Source organism: Crotalus tigris, unplaced genomic scaffold (genome assembly GCF_016545835.1).
Source record: "Crotalus tigris isolate CLP2741 ecotype Arizona unplaced genomic scaffold, ASM1654583v1 scf7180000017625.6296891, whole genome shotgun sequence".
Classification (NCBI taxonomy): domain Eukaryota; kingdom Metazoa; phylum Chordata; class Lepidosauria; order Squamata; family Viperidae; genus Crotalus; species Crotalus tigris.
Genome location: NW_024096520.1, coordinates 5480738 through 5506886, shown reverse-complemented (window position 1 = coordinate 5506886; position 26149 = coordinate 5480738). Strand labels below are relative to the sequence as shown.

Sequence of the window (26149 nt, the reverse complement as noted above, 5' to 3'; positions counted from 1 at the left end):
GGACCTAGGGTTTTGGCTATTATCCCAGCTTGCTTTTGTAGCACATTTAGAAATAAGGCATTGAACTGCAGCTATAGCCTTCATTTTTATTATCCAAAAATACTGATGCAGCCTATGTAGAGCATTATATCTGAGGATAATAAGACAAAGGCCACAGAGTTTTTTCACGGAAAGAGTAAATTGTCATTATTATGGAAATAATGACAATTCCCATCTTAACTGAGGAGTGGCATTCTTTCTTTGAAATACATTGGCCTCAGACCTGACTATTAACAAATGGCTCTCTTCCAGGTTTCTCCTACTGAAGTTCTTGACTTGAAATAGCCATCATAGAATAGATATTGTTGCATTTGAGCAGTGCATGTGTACGAATATATGTATTTAAAGTATACATGATCTCAATGACTCTGGGCAATTAACGATAAAGAAAATACAAAATAAAATAAGAGTATGGGTAGTCCTCGATTTACAACAGTTCATTTAGTGACAACAGCTAAATTCAAAGTTACAACAGCCTTGAAAAAAGTGACCTATGACCATTTTTCACATTTACAACTGTTGCAGCATCACGGTATCACGTGATCAGAATTTAGATACTTGGCAACTGGTACATATTTATGAGGGTTGCAGTGTGCTGGGGTCAACTGAACACTTTTTTGACCTTCTGTCAAGCAAAATCATTGGGGAAGCCGGATTCACTTAACAATCACGTTACTAAGTTAACAACTGCAGGGATTCATTTAACAACTATGGCAAGAAGGTCATAAAATGGGGCAAAATTTGATTAACAATTGACTCGCTTAGTAATAGAAATTTTGGGCTCAAGTGTGGTTGTAAGTTGAGGACTACCCATAAAACTACACAATACAATTGGCGCTCCAAACATTTTCCCACTATGAGATATACAGACAAAATTCTCTCATGAAGATATATTCCAGGGTCAACTAAGATGCTGACACCAATGTCTAAGGAAAAAGCCTGTTCTTCAGTGTCCTCTGAAAAGCTAATAGGGTTGGCGGGGGTCATCTGAAGGGGAAGGCTGTTTCAAAGAGCATACACTGTAATGGAGAAAGCATACCTCCTGCGTCCAACAAGATGACATTCCAGGAACCTAGGCAGGATATGATGGGATGAGTGGAAACCATTGGAAACAAGTGGTTTCAACTGTGAATTACACAGAGCTTTATTGGGGCAGCTTGAATTGCACCTTGGGGCTAATGTTGCTTCTAAATGGTCTTCATGAGGAGTACATTGCAGTAGTCCAAAAGGTGAATGGCTGAGAGAAAAGCCAATTCAAGAATGGGCATGATTGATGTACAAAATGGATTTGTTCAAAGGTTCTTCTCTGCCATGGCTGCTACTTCTCAAATAAGAGCCCTGTTCATTTTGTATGGGGGATAGCTATCCTATTTAGAGATGGAACCATTTCAGATGTGGGAGACCCTAGAACAGGGGTTCTCAACCTTGGCAACTTTAAGACTTGTGGATTTCAACTCCCAGAATTCCTCAGCCAGCAAAGCTGGCTGAAGAATTCTGGGAGTTGAAGTCCACAAGTCTTAAAGTTGCCAAGGTTGAGAACCCCTGCCCTAGAATGTCCCAAAAGAAAAGAAGCAACTGCATAAGTCACAAACCTTTCCTTCTCTACCTTTTTAGATGGGTCATGTGTGGACCTGGCTGGAATCCAAAGAAGAATACTTCACTGAATCTGAGAAGAGCAGCTGCTGCAAATCTCTCTGTAGTTCTCCAGACTCTAGCTTAGACTTTGACCTAAAGGAACTGAGCGGCTGGAGGGAAACTGAAGATGATGTTCAGGAGGAGTTAGAAGAGAACAGCAGCCAGGAGGCAGCGAGCCAGCTGGAAACCGGTGACTCCACAGCATGGGAATATGCTAATGAAGGAGAGCAGGATGAGAGTGGGAAATGCAAGCAGGATGCCCTCTTGAGGTTTCTGTCTGAGGTATAGCAGTTAGTACACAGGACTTCAAGTGGTGGGATATGATAATTTACTGAGCGGCTGAGATTATTGTTCTCAGTAATATGAGTAGTCTGCCTACAGAGGCAAATCTCAATAAGAAGAGAAAGCCAGGATAAGTGGTAAAGATGAGCAAAGGTTAATATTTTCTACTATTTCAAAAATAAAGTTGAGTAATGATGTGTCTTAACTGCTTATACTGGATAGAGTCTAATTTTGATAGAGATCTAGTGCTATTGAAACTTTATACTTTTTCTCTATACCAGGGGTTAGCAAAGTGACTTCCAATGGATCCCCAAGATACTTTTACTACTCCCAAAGTAAAAATAAAAATTGCTGAACTCTCTGAGATTTCTTTCCAGTCTTATGCCATCTGGATATATTTGCCCTTCTTTTGACACCTGAACACTAAATAATTTTCAGGAGACTTGAAAAGATTGCTAACCTCCGAGAACATATGTTACTCCACTTTAGCCACCCTCAGCTTAATGCCCTTTGGGCAAGCCTGGCAACAACTCTCAGGGTCTAGCTCACAGATATCTGCTGTACAAATCCTGGAGGGCTGGAGGAAAGAAATTGCCAAGCTAGGGATGTGGTCTCAGTGTCACTGCAAAGCATGCTCATTAAGAAGAAAGAACATAATATCTGAAAGAAAAATAGCTTCAGGTGTGCTTTTCTGAGAGTGGTTTTAATTACAAGCCTCAGCTGTTTAACTTCTTACCTTCTGTTCTAGGTGACATATTTAATGGAGCCCGTTTGTGTTAGCAGCCCTTACTTGGCACAGGGTCCTGAGGTTTTCTCTGGTGCCGGAGAGCAGAATGGAAGGCTTGCCACAGCTCACAAAGGTGACACCAAAGGATCACTTGTAGACAAAGAGGAAGAATTGGGGCAGGAAAGTCATTCAGAGATTTTTAAAAAGCAAGCTAAGGAGAGATCAGCTTCCCAGAGAAGGGGAAATTGGGCACTGCAGGTCTTGGAAGGGCTGCCGGTCGTGAATTTGGAAGGGGAGGCCATGGAAGGACGTCCTAGTCTGTGTGAGGAGCCTGGATGCTCTAAGTTTCAGGATAGACAGTTTGATGAGGAATCCGGAAAGAAAATCATGCACTATCTGATGTCCGGTACCGCAGAAACTGATGTGGATGAGGCCTCAACTTTAGAACTTATGAAGCAAACGCCTTGTGAATGGAAAATAGGGAAGAAAGAGATGCCACCAACTAGAATGGTAAGCTATGGCTAGCTCAGAACACTGTTTTATTAATAGATGGATTACTTGGGTGGGATGATCAATGGAGAATCCTATCTTTTGCCTTTGCGGACTGCTAAATATCCTGCTCCAAAGGTATCAATCAAAAGGCAATGTTTGGCTGCTCCATCTTGCCCTCCTTAAGCATGTTTTGTGGAGAGTGAAAAGGTTTTTTGAACTCCTTGTAAGTTCCGTGTTGAGGCAAGCCAACTTTTATGAGAAAGTCCTGTTAAGAAACTTCCATTCACTAGATGAAGGAAGAGATTGGTTTTTTTTTCAAAAAAATCTATTAATTTTTTATTATTATTTGATTAGTGCTTAATAAACATCGTGTTGTCTGGGTTAATTTGTTTGCTTAATTATACAAGTTTACATTCTTAGTCTCTATCCCTTTTTTCCAACCATCGATAAAATATATTCCATGTTTGAAAATATTCTGTATCTTCTTTCTCTTTGTTTTTTTTAATAATTTTTTATTTTTCCAAACTCTCCCCCATACATATACCGTAATACTTATCAGATATTAACATACATTCCCTCCACACTCACATACAGATACTTTTAACAAAATGAAATAAATACATACACATAACTTTGGTGTTGCTCGCCCATTTCCCCTTTCACCGTATCCACACTCCTGATGAAGGAAGAGATTGTGTTCACTTGAAAAGACAAATATAAATGCAGCCAGACAAGAACCAAGGGAAAGTGAAAGTAGTGTGTTAGTAGTGGGATAAAACAAAGTGAGAGCAAAATGATTGGTAACTTAGCTAGATGTTTTTATTATCTTTTATATGCAAAATTATTAAGTTGTGTTTTCATTATTAAAGGTAATTTCAGTGGGGTTTACAGTCTGTTAAAGCATTAGTGATTTAACATAATACAGGAGAATTAGATTTTTTAAAACAATCTTAACGTAAAAAGCTTTAAAACACAGGACAGTAATACCCATAATACATAAATGAATATGAATGTCCTAAGTATAAGGGGATCCAAAATTGTTATAGGGGAAAATCTAAGGGCACTGACATTACCAAGATCTGAACAGGAAAAGAATTCCCCAACCAAGCTTTGGACTGCTTCATTGATGTGGTATGTTCCAAAGAACCTCGTAAATATAATTTAGATTGGTTAAGCCATTTGGTTAAATGTCTAGATCTAGACAATGTTTGTATGTCATAAATGACCTTGCAGGGATTAGTTGCAGACTCAGGGCAATTTAAGAGTAATCCCACATGCACCACACTACAGTAATCTTGAGGTAACCAATGAATGGATCACTGTGGCCAAAGTATTCCTATCAAGGAATGATTGCCTTGAATGGCAAAGCAATAAGAGCTGGAAAACATTCCTTGTCACAGAGACCGCTGTGTTTCCACCAAAAATGATGGTTCTAGGAGCACCCCCAGATTACACAGTTGCTGTTTAGGGAGAATGCAACCTCCTGATTTCTAAGGAAGAGACTTGCCTACGAAGGAGAATATTTGTAGCTCAGGGTTGAAATGACGGGTCCTTGGCACTCTCTGAGCTTGTTTATTTTCTTGCAGACGTTTCATTACCCTAACTAGGTAACATCATCAGTGCTTAGTGCGAGGACAATGAAACAGCTGCAAGAAAACAAGCAAGCTCAGAGAGCACCAAGAACCCCTCCTTAGATTGTCTTATAAGGCCGAACAAGGCTCATTCAACTCAAATTGAACCCAGAGTGGATGAAATAGAAGAATAGTCCATTTCTTTCAAGAGTGCCTGGACTTGTACAGTCTTTACCCTTTCAAATAGCTTCCCTAAAAAGAATATATCAGCTAAGGAATGGTAGTTCTTAAGATCTAAGGAATTCATAAAGTTTTTAATTTTTTTGAGGGGTGAGTACTTTACCAACTCCTTTGAGGCATTTGGCACTACTTTTCCCACAAGAGTGCATTTTCCATACTGGATCTTCATGGCTGAATTTCATGGGCTTGGGATTTCTATTGTTATTTTGCCAAAAGATTAATTCCTGCTGTGTGATCATCAGGAGGTAGCTGTGGAAAACACTGAAGATCAAACTGAAGAGTGGAAAGACAATGATTTCCATTTGAGTTATAGCAATGACGACTCCAGTCCTTATGGAACACCCTTAATAAGCTCTCCTTCCACCAGTACAGCCTCCCTGCCTTTGTAAGTAATGATAACATGGACTTTGAATGGAATTATTTCTCTACTTTATGGCTGCCGTGTTAAATGGCACAATATTACACATCTGTTTAGAAAGACGTCCATTGAATTCAATAGGATAATCCTAGATAAATATGGCAGCCTAAAACTTTCTAGAAAGAGGGGGGGCTTGGGCCATTTTATAAATGTTCTGGCCAATAAAAGAGGGAGAAAAGAGTATCAAGAATCTGAAGTGAACAGTGCCATCGTATCTAAAATGATTGATTTTTCTGGAGACTGTATAAAGTGGCTTTCAACGAGGTATATGCAACTAGCAATAGCTTTGAATCGGAACAGTTGTGTGGGTTGGGTGAGTTGTACAACTCTCTTCAGTAAAGGAATAAACTTAATACTAGGTTTGGTAGTTGAATTAACACGTTTCATACGAATTTTTGAAAAGTTTTTAAAGAAAATTTCTTGCCTTCTTCCTTTCCCATTCACAAATGCGAATGAATCCCTTTGATTTCTTTTCTATCCAGGATGCACTTGAGCCAAGACGATCCACTTCAACAGCATTTGCTCTTTAAGAAAACTCTGTTATCTATTTGGAAGATGGTTGCTGGCCATAGGTAAACTACTAAGCTACCGAAACTACTGACCTCTGAGGAGAAGATGACTAGAAAGTCCTCTAGAGTGGAGGTCTACAAGAAAGTTTGTATTATGCCCATAACTGGCGACCAGTTAGCTATTGGACCAGTTTCAGAGTTTTTGCTTATTATGTATAAGGCCCTATACAGGGTACCTGTACCATTCCAGATGCTTTTGTATATGAAGTGATATAAACATACATTTAACATCATCAACATATAAAATATTACTCCGCTATTGTAATGTAATGATTCTGGGCTGATTGCAGGAGTTGACTTTCATCATTCCAGCTTTTCGTTATTATTCCCAGCTGCACAGGAAAGGATGGGATATGCTTGCTAGCCCACCTTGTCGTCTTTCTCCCTAGATACAGCGGTCCCTTCCTGAAGCCGGTTTCAGAGAAGCAGGCTCCTGGTTACAAAGATGTGGTCAAAAGGTCAGTGAGGGAAAAGGGAGCGCTAGTAAGGGATGTGTTTTTCAGTTGCTTTTCCTCCTCTGTCTCTGTCCACTGCTTATGAAAGTGTTCCCCTTTGGAAATCAGAAAATAGTTTTCTCTCTGCAATGTGTTTTGTAGTCCTGACATCTGTTTCGTCATGGAAAGGAATTGTTCCTCCTGCACTGCTTATTAGGATGGGTGTCCAGAAATTCTGGAGCTTTGCCACTCTGCCATCCGTTCCATTTCCAAGAAATTCCTAACACAGTTTAAATTTAAACCGCTTTTCCCGCTTTGGCCTCCTCATCTGTAACTCCCAAGTGCATTTAGCATGGTAAAGCATAGGGAGAACCTTCAGCCAAACATTGCTCAATCTGAGTAAGCCAGTAGGTGAGTTCGGAGACCAATCAATGCCAACCACTGAGTTTTTCCCCCTAACCCTTCTAGCCCCAAAATGCTTTGAACTCCCATGTACTATTTAGGCACACCTATGAAGTGTGTAATCCCATTAAATTCTCATAGTGCAGCTGCATTCGAGGTCTTCTCCCCTGAACTGTGCAACAGTAGCATGGCAAGTAGCCTGTCAAATATAAAAGAAAAATGCCTGCAACATAGGCTAATCTCACTGGGACAAAGATTTTAGCTGTAGCAGAAATGCAACAGGGGAAGAAAATCTGTTTTTAAGTAGGAGAGAAGAAATGGAATTATTGGGACATAGGGACACTTTACTATTAATTTGCTGTAATGTCATTTGATAAGTCAGGGACCAAATGCCATGATTTATATTATGTCCTTTTGCTTTCTTCTATCAGCTCTTTGAAAGGTAGGATATGAATAGTACTGCAAAGCTTGAATGGCTTTCTCATTGCATCTGCAGTTAATCATAGACTGGTAGTAATGTTATATCTCTTCCCTCTCTATATACATACACACGTTGATAAATAGCAGTTTTGAAAGGGAAGAAACGGTGATTTTTTTTAATCCAGGAAATAGTGGAACATGGCTAAATCTATCTCCTTGACAACAGAAGGTATGAACCAAAGTTCTGGATCTCTGGAAGGAGAGTCATTTCAGTGAAAAGCGAAATACAGCGACAGGCTGAAGTCCGGTGTAAGATGCCATTCATCTATGTTCATTAGGTTCTCAGAAAAAATAAGGGAACTTCTTCCCATGAAAAAGTGGATATTTCGATCAAGAGAGCTATTTGGGTCACTAACTTACAATTCTCCCAGCTTCCATTAGTGTACATGCGTTACTTAATACTGTAAGAGATTTCATAGCATAGCTATTGTTTCCTGAATTGCCCCTATTTGCAAATAATCTAATAACTCGCAAGTACCTTGTTTGCATGATTAGATTTTCTTCTTACCCTCCACACACATTCCTTTCTCAAAATGACACTTCATGGAGCTGTTGAAAGGATTGAAATCCACAAAAGCTTATGCTATAATGCAGAAGTCCCCAACCTTTTGAGCACCAGGTACCAGTTCCGTGGAGGTTTTTCTGTGGACTAGAGGGGGTGTGGTTTCATGTACTGCCTGCATCCCAAGGATGGGGCTTTGCTTGTTTGTGTGGACCGGTTTCTGGCATGCCGCGGACCGGTGCTGGTCCACGGACTGAGGGTTGGGGACCCCTGCTATAATACATTTATTAGTCTTCAAATATTTATTTTTTTCTTGTCAAGCTTTTCACTTCTTTGACTTAGTATTTGCTTTTCTACACTTGGTACAATGTACAAACTGTGATAGATGTAGCCTTGAAGGTGCTATAATACTTGTTTTTGCTCCAGCATTAACTATTTTCTCTGAGATACAGTATAACCATAAACTGATCCTATGCATAGTTGAAAGTGCATACCATAAATATCAGTGCAGGACAATATTAAGGGAATGTATTTAGAATTACTGTTAGTTTGTTATCAAAGGTTGAGTATTATTGAAAACCTACTGTAGTTTTCTGTTCCAAGTTTAGATATCTTGTAACACAAATGATAGTTTCACATCTAATTGCTTTTATTAGTCTAATTTTAATTTGATTTCTCACTAGTTCTGGTATATTGATAATGGAAAAGGATCTCAGAAGCATCCTTTTTATTTTGCAAACTCTGTAAGGTATTACACAAAGCTGAACTCTGTGCTTTTTCCTGCTTTTCTGAAGACCAATGGATCTTTCCTCCATAAAGAGAAACCTGTCCAAAGGCCACATTCAGCACATGGTCCAGTTCCAACGCGATCTCATGCTGATGTTTCAGAATGCCATCATGTACAATAACTCTAACCACCACATCCATCACATTGCTGTGGAGATGCAGCGGGAAGTGCTGGAGCAACTCCAGATGTTGGGCGAGGCCCTCCTGTGCTCAGACGAAATGCAGGGATTTGTGAGAAGGTAAAGATATTCATCTCTGAACAAGAGAAATTGCATGCCTTAGTCCTCTGCTAGGTTCTCATTCCTCGAAAGCAAAAGATGGTCATATGTCAATTATCTCCCCCCCCAGCAATAGTATCTGTAATATATAGATAGTTCTTTACTTATAACCATTCATTTAATGACCATTTGAAGTTATAATGGCACTGAAAGAAGTGATTTATGACCGCTTTCACACTTAACACCGTTGCAGCGTTCCCATGGTCAGGTGATCAAAATTTGAATGCTTGCCAACTGGCATGAATTTATGATGGCTCCACAGTCATATGATCACCTTTAGTGACCTTCTGACAAGCAAAGTGATTCACTTAACAAGAAGGGCAAGGTCATAAAACGGGACAAAATTCACTTGTCTTGCTTAGCAACATAAATTTTGAACTCAAGTATGGTCATAAGTCGAGGACTACCTATAAATGGCATTCATCTCAACCTGGAAGCCTTTTCCTTTCTTAATTGTATGACAAATATACCTGGTTTTTAAGGTATCGCTTTTATTTTCGGTGAAACTCTTCACATGGAACACAAATGTTTTCATAGCGGAGCTTGAAACTGTTCTGGGACACTGTAAACATGGACAATTTTACTTTTATTTCTCTTCTGCAGGTGCTGATGAAGAAGTGAAAAAAGCAGGTGCATGTTTAGAAGTTAAGAGTTCAACCCTGTTTCCTGAAATCTTGTTCTAAGGAAAAAGTTGTTTGTTTACTAATTTAGCACTGCCTGACGCCTCACTTTCTTTTCTTAAGATTCTTCATGATAGAATGTGTGTCCTATTTTGTTCATTGGGAGACTTGTTTAATATCTGGAAATTCACTGGTTTTTTTAGACAATAATAAAAGTACTATATTGTGTTTCTTTTACTGTTTTCTTTTAAATCATTATTGTCTCTCGTCTCAGAATTCCTAAATAAAATTTGGGAAATAAAAAAATGAAGACAAGCAATAGGCCACAGCATAAGTGAAACTTTGCTGTTGGAACATATCAAACTTCTTAATAATGTGTACTCAGAAAAAGCTACAAAACCCTATTCCAATAAAATATTAATTTAATAAATTTATGTCAGCTACTCACTCTGCAAAGCAACTCTGCATCTTATGACAATTGCAGAACATTTTATTTTTCCAAAGCATATTTGTAGTTCAAAGATCCCAGCGTGTATAAAATAGTGTGTCTGGTTTGAAACTGCCTTTTGGATATGTTTGTAGCACATTGGCCAAAATGTGACCAGAACAGTCCTTTATCAATGCTGCTAATAATAGTAAGCAAAAAGTGGCATGTATGGTGCAGTTGAATAGCCTAGAAACTCTTCTGTCTTAACAAAAAGTGAGATTCCACAAGGGGCAGAGGGTAAAACCTATGGGCCCATCTGCTGATGATTATGGCTTATGGAAGATTATGTCTTGGAACATAAAATGAATAAATGATAGCATAATTTAAAGAATGAAATGAAAATATACTATTCAAAAAGGAAATCAAAAAGCCAAAAAGGAAACAAAAGACCAAGATACATCCTTACCAGCGATAAACACCCAGATGAGCAGATATTAACATTAGATCAGCAATCAAGATGTAAACAATACCCCAATCAAGGAGCCACCAAATTCACTCCCATAAAGTGACAGGGCAAACCACTAATATATAATGAGAGCAAATCCCACTTTATTAGCACTAGTAGTTTGGTAATGAAACGTCTGCAAGAAAACCAAGTTCAGAGAGCACCCCACAAATACTAGCCATTTCTTATAACAACAAACTAATCAGCAAATCTCAAAGTCAAAATTTCATTTTTTCCCCTGTCTTGAGCACAAAGCCTAGAAGTGGTTTCCATTAAAAGAGTTAATTTTGCCGTCTCTGCTACCTCCCTCCCTTCGATTGTGGGCAGTTGATAGGTCTTTCCATTTTTGCGCATAAAGGATTCTCGCTGCAGGCAACATACACAGTAAAAAAATTCCATTTTTTTCCAAGTTCCTTGCCCAGTAGTCCTAAAAGGAAAACTCCTGGTTTCAATTTTATACTCATTTTAAGAATTCTTTTATTGAAATATAAACCTGGCCCCAGTATTTCTTTACTGAGAGCGAGACCAGGAGTGTGCTTCCAAATCTTGGCCGGTCCAGGAGCAACATGGCTTCCAGAATGCAATGTGAGGAGCGTGAAGAGTTAAAGCACTGGTTTGCAAACTTGGCCATTTTTAAGATCTGTGGACTTCAACTCCTAGATTTCCACAGACAGCATTTGCAAATTAAAAATCCACGGGTCCTAAAAGTTGCCAAGTTTTGAAAATCACTGAGTTAGATGGAGGGCTGTAGAATACAAAAACGTGACTCGCGAAAGAGCTACGGGACAATTTTCAAAAATCCATGCTCTATCTATCCCATGATTTCCCGGCGGTCGCGTTATTTAGCCGAGGACCACCGCCTCGCAAGCAGCTAGCTAGAGGATAAGAAGAGTCCAGTCATGCCGGCTGGTATTTCGTCCGAACTAAACTAAGCACCGAACCAGCAATTAGCAAAGAGAAAGCGTTTCAGCGCGAGGACTAACCTCGTCTAAGCCCCCAAACGAAACAAAGCAAGCTCCGCCCCCCCGCCCCCCTAGCGAGTACAAAAGGCGCCCCCAAGTGAATCGGAAAGCAATTTCTGACTCGATTGGCTCCTCTAGAGATACGCCCCGGGCAGCGATTGGTTCTTGCGTGTCCCGTTCTCTGATTGGTTGAACGGATTGTCCGCGAGGTTTGAAACTGGTCGGAAAGGAAAACAGAAGTGGTGCATTGAGCAGGCGGTGGTCGAGCTGGGCAGAGCAGGGGAGGTGTAAGTGGCGCTGGAAGCACCAGGTGAGACTCAGTTTGAACTACATCTCATCGCTTATGCTGGAGGAGGTCCCAGGGTGGGTGTTCCGAGCGCTTGACTTACGTGGGACCACGCGGCTTCTTGACTTCTGTAACGGCCTCCAAGTGGGCTATGCGGGTTTTATTAAGGTCCTTCGGAATTAAAGGAACGAGCGCGACTGACTAAATATTCCTAAACCGACATGGACGCCTTAATAATAATAAAAGGTTCTTGTTCACATGTTGCTGCCCAGGCAGTAAAATCCGTAGGTTGAGCCTACCCCTGATATTACAGGATCCTGATCCTGGATGAAGATCTGTCATCTCGGAAAATATTTGTGGTGTGTGTATGTGTGTGTGTGTGTGTGTGTTAAATCCCTAAACTGTGTATATGCTTCACTGGGGGAAAGGGGCAGCAGTTAATAGAGACCAACCCTCTGAGTGGTGAAGCCCCCTTGTGAGGCCTGCCTGGACCTGCTGCTGGTTGGTATGCAGTGCAGCCATTTTCTAACAGTAGTTCTAAGCGGTATTTAGAAATAGCCAAGAGCCTGAAGATAAACTGGGAAGCCTGCAGGAATACTTATGTTTCCTTTTGCTGCTCTTACAGGAAGAGCACTTGGCTGTCATGGCCCAGGGACTTGCCTCCCCAGTTGGACTGTTTTCTGATGAAGAAGCTGCCCTGTCTCCTGTCCTGGAATCCACTGCAGCAGAATGTGGACTGCGACGAGCTCTTTTGCCAGATTTCTCTGCCATCTCTGCAGATCAAGAACCGGTAAGATTAGGGAGGCATGAAGAGGAGTTAGGGGTTAGACTAGGCACTAGGGTCTCATATCTACCAAAAAAAAAGCTGAAACAGCTTCATTTTTATTGTTGGTGTCCTGGAATCAGGGCAAGAATTCCAAATTCAACTCTGCTGGTCTGCTGCAAGGTTATCAGGAATTTAATATTGCTATAAGAGTATAGTAATAGATTCATAGACTTCCAATCCTATTTGTGTGCTTTTACAAAGCTTCAGGTTGGTGGACTTGAATGGCCTGAGCTTTCCCATGGTCTTTGTTTCTAGAATTTCTGATAATGTAAGAATAGAGGAGCACAAATTTCTCTCTTGCCTAGTAGTCTGGTATAATTAGTTTGTGCAATATGATTTTAATTTACTTTTTTGATAGTAATGTTTCCATTGGACATGGTTAAAGAATTAGTGTTTGATCAGTATGTGATATTTGGTTTTACCTATTTAACACCCAATGCTCATTATTTCTTAGAACTAGCAACTTACTATAGCTTTCTTCAGTCAGTCAGCTCATACATTCATGTAATGTGGGAAGAAGAAATAAGGAAGTACACCCTCCCTTTTCATCTGTCTTCTCACCAAACATGATCTAAATAGAGCTGTTGTTACAACATGTCCCACAACTCTGCAAACAGTGAGGGATTTTTCCTTCAGCTTAGTGGAGGAGAAGGCAATGGGTGCAGGCGGGCAGGCTTTTTGTGCTAGAGCCATACTCTATAAAGTATCCGGGACAATGATGAGCACTACATTGCATTTGATTTACATTTATTTAATTAAAATTAAACATGGTAAATATGGTTACATCCTCATGTAATTCTTGTAGTAGCAATTTGCGTCTTCAGTTACTTTAAGCACCAGTTTGGGAGCAAGTTTTGGAGTAGATTTGTGGCTATGCCCAAAGCCTTTTCAAGCCCTGAGCAACTGAATTTCTTTTGCAATGCATCCCTATTTTAAATCTAACAAACTTGATACTGCCTAATTTTTTCTTGCTCCTGAATTATTTTCTGTCACTGCTGTGCAGCCTCTCCATGTTTATCTTGTTCCAATTTACAATACAGGACTACAGTTTTCTTGGGTTGCTGGGTGGGAAGGTAGGGCTGGGATTACTGGCTTCTATTTTTAATAGAATGTTAATGTGTCGATCAGGTTGATACTAGATCTGTTTTGCCAAATAACCTGTAACTTCTATAGGCTGTTTCCAGGGACAGAGGAAAGGTGAAGGTGTATGCAAGAGTGCGCCCACTGAAGCCCACAGAAATCGAGAGGCAAGAGGATCAAGTGAGTACCTGAAACAGAGCAGGAGCCATCAGTTAGTGTAGGACAGTGATGGCAAACCTTTTAGAGACCGATTGCCCCAAAACCGTCCCCCCATCCCCATCCCTGCTCCGCCTTGCCCACTGGGCCACCTACCACCTCCATGGTCTGTCACAGATCACCCAGGTAGCCCAGCAGCACCATGGTGGCCACGCCCTCTACCCATGCCCCGCAGCATCATCTATGCGTGACGGGGCGCAAGGCAGAGTCTTTTCCCCGCTACCTGGCTACCATGTCCTTGGCTGCGCTGCTTCACGTGGGCTGTGCCCAGGGGTGACTCCTCCAGGGGGGCTGCTGGTGGGGAGGGGGCCGTGGGAGGAGGCGGGGCTGGGGACACAGTACGCGTGCCCACAGATAGGGCTCCGAGTGCCACCTCTGGCACCCCTGCCATAGGTTTTCCACCACTGGTGTAGGAGAACTTTGACAAGCCAGTAATAATAATAATAATAATAATAATAATAATAATAATAATAATAATAATAATGTAATTGGAAAGGACCTTGGAGGTCATCTAATCCAACCCCCTGCTCAGGCAAGAAACCCTATACCATTTTGGACAATGGTTCCTTTGCTTGGCTATTGGGCTCACTTGAAATTGGTTTGCAGAGCTTTATATGCAAAAGAGCAGAGGGGTGCTAAAATACAGGTAGTCCTCAACTTACAGCAGTTCATTTAGTTTGAACAACAGCACTGACAAAAGTGACTTATAACCATTTTTCACACTTACAACTGTTGCGGCATCATCATGGTCACGTGATCAAACTTCAGACGCTGGGCAACTGACTCATATTTATGATGATTGCCGGGTCTTGGGCTCATGTGATAACCTTCTGTGACCTCACAACAAAGTCAACAGGGAAGACAGATTCACTTAACAATCGCGTTATTAATAACTGCATTGATTCATTTAACAACTGGCAAGAAAGACCGTAAAATGGGACAAAGCTCACTGAACAAATGTCTCACTTAGCAACAGAGTTTGGGCTCAATCATGGTCATAAGTCAAGGACTACCTGTGTTGTGTATAAGAGATTCAAAAGAGAAATGTGCAGGTGTTGGTAAAGTCTACATTCTTTCCATACAAGGGGTAGCTGCTGATGATTTAATTTTTTCAAATGACAATACTTTTGACCTTGCTGATCCTGAATGCTTGCTTAGTTATGGGTGGAGATGAGATGGAGATTCTCAGATCAAGGAGAGAGGCATATTTCAAAAAGCAAAACACATCTTTTGATACCAACTCAATTTGGCCACTGATATAACAAAGAGGTCTCAAAGGCTGAATACATAAATCTTTGCCACAAAGAAGAGGGAGTCAAGCTATTTTCCAAGGCGTCTGAAGGCAGGACAAGAAGCAATGGATGGAAACTAATCAAGGAGAGAAGCAACCTAGAACTAAGGAGAAACTTCCTGACAGTTAGAACAATTAATCAGTGGAACAACCTGCCTCCAGAAGCGGTGAATGCTCCAACACTGGAAGTTTTTAAGAAGAGACTAGACAGCCATTTGTCCGAAATGGTATAGGGTTTCCTGCCTGAGCAGGGGGTTGGACTAGATGACCTCCAAGGTCCCAACTTTATTGTTGTTGTTATAGTCTTTTACTGTTGTGCTATAAGACACTCAAGATATTTTGATAGAGTGGCTGGATATAAATATTTAAAATTAAGAGTGCCTGCAGAAGAGTGATTTGCTGCTATGGCAGATGATTTTAGGTACTGAATGCTAACTGTACTTCTCAGGACTGTGTCTGCATAGAAAATGCTGATACCCTTCTTCTCAAAGCACCCAAAGATTCCTTTACGATGAGAAACACCGAGCGAGGAATTGGCCAGGCAGTGCACAAATTCACCTTCACCCAGGTACGTTTTTTCATTTAATGCAATGGTGCTCCTCCTCCTCCTCAGACCTCTACTGAAACCAGTAGAGATTGTGGTGTTTAAAACTCTTTTGCAGGTAAAGAACTCATGGACAAAGAGGGATTAATTCCTGAAAATTTGATGTAATTAACCATACATCTAGAGAAATCCTACTCTGTATGAGCACTTATAACCCTTATCATTTGATATTCAGATCTTTGGGCCAGAGATAGGCCAGAAAGCATTCTTTGATGCCACAATGAAGGAAGTGGTGAAGGATGTCCTCAGTGGGCAGAACTGGCTTGTTTATACCTATGGAGTCACTAATTCAGGAAAGACTTATACAATCCAAGGTAAGCAGCGCTTGGTGTATAATGTTCCAGATAGCCTCTGCTTAATAGGGGTCCCTCGTTTTGACTGTTGCTTCTTTGTGCTTGGCTTGAAGGAAATGGTACTGACAGAGGGATCCTACCCCGTTCCCTAGTCATCATATTCAACAGTATTGGGACACGGTTGTACCGAGCCACAGACCTGAAACCTTTCCTATCAAACATAGTAAATTGGCTGGACAGCAAACAGATTCATCAAGAGGAAACCAAGAAGCAGGCTCTAATCTATGGTGGGATAAAGGAGGTAAGTGCCTCAAAGCCCATAAGGGCAAGGAAGAGGATGAGCTGATCAAAATCCCTGCTGTAATTCTTCTTTTTGGATTGGCAGGAGGAACTCTTTACTTCTTTGAACAAAAGTCACAGAACAACATCCCAATCACAAGCACCCCCAAGTGGTAGTATTGACAGTGGCATTGGTGGACTCTCCTCGGTTTGCCAGTCGACAAACCAGACGAACTGGAGCCAGCTGGAAGGTATGTGCTGTCATGAACCTTTTATTTTCCATAGAATTGAAAAACTAAGCACTATAGCACCTCAAAACTAAGAATAATAAAGCCTTCAACAGTAAGAAATGCAGTAAAAAGACATTCAGAAACAATGGAATTCAAGAAAAGCATCTTAATCAGAACAATATCCATAATCCAATGTATGTTTCAATTACATTTCACAGAAAAGGACTGGGTTTATGCAATCTTTGGTTTTTCTCTACTGCAACTTATAAAGTGCCCCTTCAAATATCTTCTAGTTTACCAATTACTGGACAATGGAACATCTTTTGTTGCTAACTGTGAGGGCTTTGTAAAGTAGAAGGGTATAATGTATAATGAAGCTAAAACTTTCCCTTGGTGCTATGAGAAGCTTAGTTTCAAAAGAAAATATTGCTTCTGCTTTAAGAGAAACATTAGTTAATTTATGGAAGCTGGGCTTATTAAGAACAATCACTATGTGCTTTGGGTTTATTTTCAGAAAGTCTGTTAATTGGATCAACTATGAATTGTTACAATCACTGATAACCTTTTTGTTTTGTTTTCATTGATAGAGACAGGACCTCACAAAACTGACCCAGATAGTGTTTCATTTGTGACTCAAGAGGATGTGCAATTTTCTATCTGGGTCTCCTTCTTTGAGATCTACAATGAACTGATCTATGACTTGCTGGAGACCCCTCCATCTGCCCCAAACCGCAAGAGACCTACACTGAGGCTCTGTGAGGATCATACTGGAAATACATATGTTAAAGGTACAGCTCATCCTTCTCACCCAGGATATAAATTGGATTAAAATTGTATAATAATTAATCCAGCTAATCAGTCATCTAATAAGCCATATTTTGAGTGGCTTGAACCAGTGATAGAAGACACACTCCTCCCTTTATTGAGGGGTGATGTTTTCCCTGATGATTCCTAGATAAATGCAGAGTCTAATTCCTGGTATTTCTGTTCCCTGACTCATCTTTGCTTTTATAGATCTGAACTGGGTCAATGTGCAAAGTGCTGAAGAGGCCTGGAAACTGCTGAAATTAGGCCGGAGAAATCAGAGTTTTGCCAGCACCCACATGAATGAGAATTCTAGCCGCAGGTCTGCCATATTCCTCATTTTGGTGACAGAGGGAGTGTTGGGATTCTGGAGGATTAGGAAAATATGTTCTCTGTACAAAAAAAATTAATTTACCCAGGATTGGGAAATATGAGAATAAATGAGCTTAATAATTTAAACCAGTTTATTTTCTAAAAATGTTTCTTCTCTTGCTCTCTGTAGCCACAGCATCTTCTCCATCCGAATTCTACACCTTCAGGAAAACAGCAGTAAAATGGTCCCAAAGATCAGCGAGTAAGGGAAATCTTTCTTCCTGAAGGCCTGAAAGGAATGGGAAAGACAGCTTTGTTTTTCCAATATACACAGGGAAGCCGCCTTGAATAGTTTTGACATGTGTTTGTCAGAATGACAACTTTGGCTTGGTGTAAAATGTTCAGTCTTGTGTCTAACCTGAAATGAAAAAGAGTTTTCCCCCCATGCCAATATGGAGCAAGGCAACCTAAAGTACTAAAATTAAAAAGCAAAACTATAATTGGATCTTGTCATGGATTCTCATGCTGATTGCCAGAATTTCTAACCTGAAGTTAGAATCTGATGGGTAGGAAGAGGAGGAGAGACTCCACTAAAAGCAGGGAGTGGTGGAGATGGGGGGGGGGGAAACCAGGCCTTGCATCCAAATACTTCTTTTTCTCTTCACCAGGCTGTCACTCTGTGACCTTGCTGGCTCAGAACGCTGCAAAGAGCAGAGAACCGGGGACCGTATGAAGGAAGCCAATAACATCAATACCTCCTTGCACACGTTGGGGCGATGTCTCACAGGTTTGCGCCACAATCAGACCAAGTAAGTTAAAGAAACTTCTACTTCTAGCATTCACCGGCAATCTGTAGCTTTGTCTGGCCCTTCTGGTATTAAGACCAGTCTGGTTGAAGATACTGATGAATGTGCCTACGTGTTCTAGGTTAAGATGAGGACAATGATATGTGGGAAGACTTCATGTTTTGTATTAGCATTTCCAAAGCACAAATCCTCTCTCTCTCTCTCTCTCTCTCTCTCTCTCATCTCTCTCATCTCTCTCTATCTCTCTCTCTCAATAGGTCAAAGCAGAATGTGGTGCCCTTCCGGGACAGCAAACTAACCCGTGTATTCCAAGGCTTTTTCACAGGACGTGGGCAGTCCTGTATGATTGTCAATATTAACCCCTGTGCTTCCTCATATGATGAGACCCTCCATGTGGCTAAGTTCTCTGCCATTGCCAGCCAGGTAAGAGCAGAAATATTGGAGTTAATTTGGGTAGCGTTCGAGTTCTTCACTGGATAGAAAACAGATGGGATGGAATGTCCTGTGCAATGTTATAATTATTAAGGTTGATTGTGGCTACTTAGCCAATTACTAGTCTAATGTTCTTCCTCCAGTAGAGGATGTCCTTCCTCCAATGTTGTCAACACAAAAGGTTACAGAGCAATTTTTTTTTTCCTGCAGTGATCATCTCCCTGTACTTGCATGAATTTGGCTGTTGCTTCCTGTGTTTCCATTTGCTCTGGAGACCACGGGGTTCCATTGGTTTCACCCATCACTCACAAGGGCTTTCTCAAGCAAACCAATTATGTCTGAGCAATTTATGCTGATCTTTGGGAGACTAGTAATAAATTCTTAGCTACACCCATTTCAGTTGCAAAGGTACAGCCCGTCATCTTTGGCTTTCCAACCAGGGAGCAGTGGCAACAAAAGTCTTCAGTGTTGACTGGCTGAAAGTCCTACTATATGCCTTCCCTCCTGCCATTAACCCCCTACTGTTCTACCAGACTCTGGACTTGATAGTGACAGGCCTAAATTGCCCCCTCCAGGGAGCACCGAAGGACATTCTACTACATATACTACAACTTTTATAACTCAGCTTTGAGGCCTGTAATTGCTGGACCTTTTTAAGGTTGCTATTTCTAGTCCTTTTTCTATCTGTGATTTGGGTATCCTGTTGTGATCTGGTGTTTCCTTTGGATGTACTATTCTCCCCTTTATTTTTACTGTAGTAGGGCATCTGAATAAATGAGGCTGCTAATGGTGTGAGAGAGAGAGACTATATAAAAGAACAAAAAGTTACTTATTTGTAGCTGGTTTTTCCAGTAGTTCTCTGTGCATTCCTACGGTCAACCTTCTCTTGTATTACTCCTGCGTGTAAGATTGGAGTTCTAGGGCTGCTGCAGTGGTCTCAAGGAACTGAGGGAAAAAGAAGGAGCTGTCTTTCATGTGCACATTATGGTGGAAGTTTCCAACAAAAACCTCCTGCTTTAGAACATGTTCAAATATTTTCAGTGTGGAGGCACACATTGCATACAAAAGATGATCACCCAAAGAGCCACAGTTTCATGGAAGCAGTCTATTCTTTATGTAGATGCTCTAAGATAGTGTTCTTTATGGGTTTTTTTTTCACAAGTTGCATCCTCCTGAGGGTAAACATCAGGGCCACTTTGTCCTGGAAGCCTTTTTCAAAAACATAAACAATATATTCCGCTCAGAGTAACCTTTGGCATAAGGTGGAAGAAAATGAGTGCTGTTGTTTTTTAACTGTGTTGATAGTGTAATTTGGTTTCTTACAGCTTATCCAGGTTCCTACAAAGGTGGGGCTTTTGTCTATCCATTCACTCATCAAGGAACACAGCATTCAAACTAGTACGGCCTCTGTGTCTGTTTTGGATGAAGAAACAGAATCTGATGAAGACAGTGAAGATGAAACAGATGTCACTGCATATGATAAGGAGGTAAGTGGTTGGTCCTTCCTTATTTACTGAACTAAGAAGTTTTCAAAGCTACTCAGTTGGACACCTGGGACTTTAGAAACTTCCATATTTTGAGCATATGATTTAAGTATTGATCAGTATTTTTAAATCAGTTGGTTGGGTCTGTGAAGCATTCTGATGTTGACTGTCCCATTGAACCTAAATCACCATGTTCTTTGTATTTTCCTCATCCCCAAATCCAGGACCTTGTGCATATAGTTAAAGCTGTGCAAGAGCTTCTGCTGAAGGAGCGTCAGGAGAAGCTTCAGCTGGAGGTGCGTCTCCGTGATGAGATCTGCAATGAGATGATGGCACACCTACAACAGAGAGAGCAGTGGAGCAGGTACTGTTGCTGTTGGAGCTACCTGTATTTTCCAGGAAGCCTCTGTGATTGGTCCTTGGCTTTCTATCCACCTCTCTTACTGTGTCATCTTTTTTTTCCCTTCTTCAATGTCTTCTGTAGTGACCATCTGGATTCTCAAAAGGAGATGTTAGAGGAGCTTTATGAAGACAAAATGAATAATTTGAAGGTGTCACTGACAGACTACTATCTGGAAGAAATAGAGGTAGGAATACGAGGTAGATGATGTACTGGGGTTTTCTGGGGACATGGGCTATATCATCTGCCACAAACAAAGAAGTGGCAGTCTAGAGAAGACATGTCCTTTAAACTTTAGTATTTTTGTAGTGTGCAATGGAGAGACCTACCAAGACTCCTTCATGTAACTGATGCATGCCTCCCTCCCTCCTTCCATCCTGATTCCAGAATTTGCTGTGGGCATTAAAATTGTCTACATTTTGGTCGGCTTGTGCCTTAGAAAAAGGCTATGCTGCAACTCTAAACTGCTTAACTGACTCCAGATGTAACTTGGATATCATGTTTGTCCCAATCTCTTCTTCAGAACTGATGCTTTTTAAAAAGTGTGTAGCTATTTGGTTATTTACTGCTGGGTTAGGTTACGAACCTGCTGGTAAGGCTGCCTTGAGCCGTTTGACAATGGTCTTAACAGTCCCAGTGGGTAAATAAAATGCTGACTACTGCTAACAACAAAGAAAGCAGATACATATGATTCTATAATGGAAATTCTTTGCTAGTGGAAGATTCTTATGTGTGAGGACTTGCCTTGATCTTGGAGAGCAGTCAGTTGGGAGGAGGGCTCCACTGGGAAATCAGCATCAGTTTAACACAAGAGGGCAAGGTCTAATCACATACACTCCACACATCTCATGTTGTTGAGCTTTAGTCTTTCCTAGCAAAAGCTACCAGTATGGGGAGATTCCCGCAGAATACACATAGAACAATAAGGTGGCTTGTTTGTGACTCTGTGAGTGTGGCTCTAGTTGTTTGTGCCTGATGCTTAAGAATCACACATTTTTATAGGAACCTTGGGGAGATACCTCCTTAGTTCCACAGCTCCTTTCCCCCCATTTCCTAGTTAGAACATCTTATTTTTTCTTCAGAGTCGGGATGACAAGATAAAAGAGTTGGAAGCTGCCTTGCAGGAGGCAAAACAACAAGACTCCAAAGCAGATAAGAGACAAAATATGGAAGAAATACGTAGATCCAAACGAATCACATCTACGCAGCAAGAATTGCAGCAAGAATTGCAGGAGGTGAAAGATTTACTAGAGAAGTGCCAGGCAAAGCTGAGTGTATCTACCAAAGGTGAGGCCCTCTTCTTGTAAACTCGCATGGCGATCAGACCGTAGATCTGGAGAAAGGCAGACTGCCTTAATTATTGGAGGGTTGTGAAGATTGATGTACATGTGCCCAATGTTAAACATACATTATCCCCTGTTCTTTCTGTTACTTAGTCCTCTTAATTGTGTCCTGTGACACTAGCGGCTTTTTTTTTTGTTACAAGCCCATCCCTGCATAGGTATGTGATAGCTTTAAAAACAGAAATAATGGTTTTCATCATCACTTCTAATCTCCTCCTTACATCTAATTTCAGTGGGTCTGCTTTATTTTGTGGGAAAGAAGCAAGAGATTTGATATTTCTCGGAAAACATCTCTATCTTTCAGGGCTTGGTCTTGATTTGGAAGCTGCCATGTACATTAGCAATTCGCTTGCTAGGCTTAATTTGTTCTTGCACTTGGCCCTGTTTTCCTACAGAACTGCTTAAGTATCAAAAAATGCTGGAGCCTCCACCTTCGGCCAGGCCCATTGCTGCTGATTTAGACCGGAAGCTAGAAGAAGGTCAAAAGGTAACTTCAGCTGAGGGAGCAAGAGCTTGCTAAAGAAAATTAGATTTTCTTTTCTTTTGGATGTTGCTGATCAAGGTAACTCCTTGAGTTACGACAGAAGTCGGGAGTGGGGTTGCTGTCACTAAGTGATGCAGTAATAAAATGAAATGTTGTGTGGCATATCAGACAGTATGGGTTGTCAAGTGGGTAGAGGCAGGAATCCCGTGTAAGGAATGTGAAGGGCTGTGCAGATGTCATTGGGAAGGCCAGTCAAGGTTGTGGGCAAGCAGTGGTGGCAGGCAGGCATGTGCTCTCTGGGATCTTGTTCTTTGTAATGGGACTTCTAGAGAGAAAAAGCAATTGGAGCGACTTGTGACCATCCCTTCTGGCTTCCTCATTGACTTTGCTTGTGAGAAGCCACAGGAAAGGTTGCAAATGACAATTGTATGACTGCAGCTCACCGTGACATTGCAATCGCAAACTGAATGTCTGAGTGACTAGAGAGGCTGTGATGGCATCCACAATTCTGTGGGCCAGTGGTAAATCCGTTCTGTTCAGTGCTACTGTAATTTTAAATGATCGCTGAATGAGTAGTCCTAGCTCAAGGACTCCTGTGTATTCTTTCTGGCTCCTCTTCTCCGCTAGTGGGCAGCTTGCCCTTTATAACTGAGGGTTTTTTGGTTTTTGTTTTACTCCTGTCTTTGTTACTTGACTCTTCTTTGCTCTCAGAATGTAAGGATGCTGCGTTCGGAGCTGCTGAATATTGGAGAGCTGTTCCAGTCAGCCGAAAGAGCATGTTGTCACAGCACAAGTGCTGGGAAACTCCGCGAAGCCCTCAATAAGTGTGACAATATCCTGGCCAAGCAGGTATGGAAAGGCCTGCTGAATCTAGCCGCTTTGTGAGGCTCTTTTTTCTATTACACCTTGACCCTTAAACCTTGCCCTCTAAACAAATTGCAAAGTTAATCCCTCAGCATAAAGAAAACTAAAAATGGTGAAGCAGAGGCAGTAGCCCAGTAAGTTAGATTTTCTTTTAATTAGAGGGAGGGCTGGGGAATGCTTTTACCAAGTATGGTACTAAAAAGAAAATCTTGAGAAGATGGGACTGCCGCAAGCCTTTATTATTTAATTAATTAATTGGTACTCAATGCATTTTGGCATGAAAATATTGTCCCAGTATTCGGTCTTTGTTTAGTACTCGACATGCTATAAGAAGAGGGGGGGTGGCTGTGAGGAATGGACAGGAAGTCAGCCATGCTAGATGGCCACAGAGGGTGAACAGGAAGTTGGTTATGCTGGGAAGATTGCTGGCATAGGAAAAGGGACAGACAGAAAGTTCTTCCTGGCTGAAACAAAGGGTTATGTGGTCATGTGATTTGTTTAGGACCTGTCCTTTTTAGTACCCATCACACCTCCCAGAACCAATTAACACCAAGTACCAAGATACCACTAGAACAATTTGCATTCCAAAACAAAAGTCTGTTGACAGATCTTATGTAGATGAGACTGTTGTTCGTGCGGTTTGATCTCTGGCCGAAATGGAAATGGTGCTAGTTAGCCAGGAAGAGGCACAAACTGTCACTTTCAGTTCATAGACCTAGGAGGCAGCTGTCAGATGGCAGAACCACTGGTCGGGATAAATCACCATTTTTTGGCTGGATGTTCTTTCTAGGACCAGACCTTGGCTGAAATTCAGAATAACATGATACTGGTGAAGCTGGATATGCGGAAGAAAGCTGCCTGTATCGCAGAGCAGTATCAAACTGTGCAGAAGCTCCAGGCTGCAGCAAACGCAGAGACAGTGTCGGGGGTACCAGCTTCTACAAAAAAGCGCTTCTGTGCAAATAATGAAAACTTGCAGCCCAAGAGTCAGCCTCCCATCAAGAAGCCATTCTTGCACAACTTCCTGACTCGCTCAACGACTCAGCCCGCAGTGACAGAGAGCCCTTATACTCGCATCTTGCGTGCCCGAGGAACTCCAGGGTTTAAACCACTGCCCTTTGGCAAAAACCACTGAATGCTTTGAACCCAGGCCTTGTCAGGCAGTGCAGCCAATTAGTGCCTTTACCGTCCGTGAGTTGGCTCCAGGTACAGGAAGGCTTTAAAAGTGGATTGTGACCTAGTGGCTTAAACAGATCAGCCTCAAGTACCTTTACATCCAATCTAATGTATATAAGTTATTCTATATTTAGTGAGAAGGCCTGAGCTTTCTGAACACCTTTGGCTTACCAAAGATGATTACTATGCATGTCTTTTCTTTCAGGCCAGCTGCTATTCCAATGGTTATGAAACTTAGATTTATGTTACATCCCTTTTATTTGTGTTAAAAAAAATGCTACACAGCATGCAGAAGCACATGTATTTTATCTATGTTAAACACCTAATAAATGCGTTATTTTCAATTCTGAAATGTTATTGAGTTGCGTAGACTGGATTCTATACAATTGAGGTATTTACAAATATTGGCCAATATGAGTTCCTTCTAGGAATTCAGGGTGGGGGGGGGAGAGGTATCTTGCAAAATATATTGACAATTTATACCTTCTTTCTAGAATTCAAGGTGGTCAGTAATGTCACCCCAAGCTAAAATTCTAATTCAAATGTCAGAGAAAAACTACTGAAAGAGAAACTTTGGCTTCTTTCCTAAAAGCTGGAAGAATGAAGCCTCAGCAGATCTCCCAAAGATTTGTCTCCCTTAACTTGGGAATAACACAGGAGGCCTTCTTCTCCCATTGGCAAATGGTCCTCAGGAAACCCTCTTCTGTCAACCCTAATGTTAACCTTAGGCAATATTATATGCTGCTGTAGGTTTATAGCAGACAGCTTTTACCCAGCTTTGGTGTGCATGTAGTTCCACGCAGCTATTCAGGTCTTAGGATGTTTCTCAGGGCAATTATCCTATATTTGAAAGGGCCTTGTGGTAGCCATTGTCCCGCACCTGTCAATGGGCTTCAGCTTTTACTAACTTTTGATCTGATTCACTTGACTTTTTATGGACTCAAGTTTGATAACTGTAGGTTTTGAAACTGAAAATGAAAGTTTAGAAAACAAAATAACAATTTTTTAGGCAAAAAATGTCCAAATTTTCTAAAATTTGTGTGGGGGGGAAACCTTGGTAAATCCATAGGTTGCAAAAATATTCAGGTAACCAAAATTGAGCATCTAATTTTGATGGCAAATCGTTGCAGTCGCAAGTTGAGTAAACACATAAACAGGCTCAAATATATGCACTTTTACAATGGTTGTTAAGCAGATCATGTGGTCCTAAGTCTGAATCCAGCTTATCCAATGGGTGTTTTTGCCAGAAAATGGCAAAATATGATTACATAATCCTGAGACACAAACAGACATAAATGTGAGCCAGTTGCTAAATGCCTGAAATGTAATTAAATGGCCACAGGGGTGGTACAGCAGGCATAATTCAAAGGAAGGATTGTAGTTTTTTCAATCTGTTTTGAACAGTCATTAAGCAACAGGTTGTAAAGATAGTCTGTAAAGGACATTTTTCAACTTGAATACTCATTAAATACTGTGTAAATTGGAGCCATTGTTTTTAAGGTACACAACTGGAGTTTTCAGCCTTCTTCGGGCCATGGAACTGTTTTTTAAACAAAACCCGGACCTCTGA

The 26149-nt window shown here is 41.1% G+C and overlaps 2 protein-coding genes across 2 annotated transcripts; both read left to right on the top strand.

Moving 5' to 3' along the window:
• Nucleotides 1-1617: 1617 nt before the first annotated feature.
• On the top strand, nt 1618-9680 carry LOC120304021 (bromodomain-containing protein 8-like). The gene is made up of 7 exons (XM_039334103.1): nt 1618-1956; nt 2705-3193; nt 5229-5371; nt 5887-5976; nt 6363-6431; nt 8586-8816; nt 9459-9680. Exons 1-7 carry the CDS (start codon nt 1654-1656, stop codon nt 9463-9465), a joined length of 1332 nt encoding a protein of 443 aa, XP_039190037.1. The 5' UTR covers nt 1618-1653; the 3' UTR covers nt 9466-9680.
• A 1898-nt stretch (nt 9681-11578) lies between these two features.
• Nucleotides 11579-24936, top strand: KIF20A (kinesin family member 20A). Its single transcript, XM_039334097.1, has 19 exons — nt 11579-11679; nt 12281-12445; nt 13655-13741; nt 15517-15636; nt 15848-15986; nt 16079-16266; nt 16351-16495; nt 17062-17262; nt 17489-17600; nt 17781-17852; nt 18259-18399; nt 18654-18819; nt 20154-20315; nt 20537-20676; nt 20797-20899; nt 21795-21999; nt 22451-22542; nt 23251-23388; nt 24194-24936. Exons 2-19 carry the CDS (start codon nt 12299-12301, stop codon nt 24536-24538), a joined length of 2703 nt encoding a protein of 900 aa, XP_039190031.1. The 5' UTR covers nt 11579-11679; nt 12281-12298; the 3' UTR covers nt 24539-24936.
• Nucleotides 24937-26149: the final 1213 nt, after the last annotated feature.

Coding starts and splice junctions, on each gene's coding strand:
- LOC120304021 (XM_039334103.1), top strand. CDS start 1,654: ATGGGTCATGTGTGGACCTGGCTGGAATCCAAAGAAGAATACTTCACT. Junction 1,957..2,704: donor TCTTGAGGTTTCTGTCTGAG/GTATAGCAGTTA, acceptor CTTCTGTTCTAG/GTGACATATTTAATGGAGCC. Junction 5,372..5,886: donor AGTACAGCCTCCCTGCCTTT/GTAAGTAATGAT, acceptor TTTTCTATCCAG/GATGCACTTGAGCCAAGACG.
- KIF20A (XM_039334097.1), top strand. CDS start 12,299: ATGGCCCAGGGACTTGCCTCCCCAGTTGGACTGTTTTCTGATGAAGAA. Junction 15,637..15,847: donor ACAAATTCACCTTCACCCAG/GTACGTTTTTTC, acceptor TTTGATATTCAG/ATCTTTGGGCCAGAGATAGG. Junction 17,853..18,258: donor ATGGTCCCAAAGATCAGCGA/GTAAGGGAAATC, acceptor TCTCTTCACCAG/GCTGTCACTCTGTGACCTTG.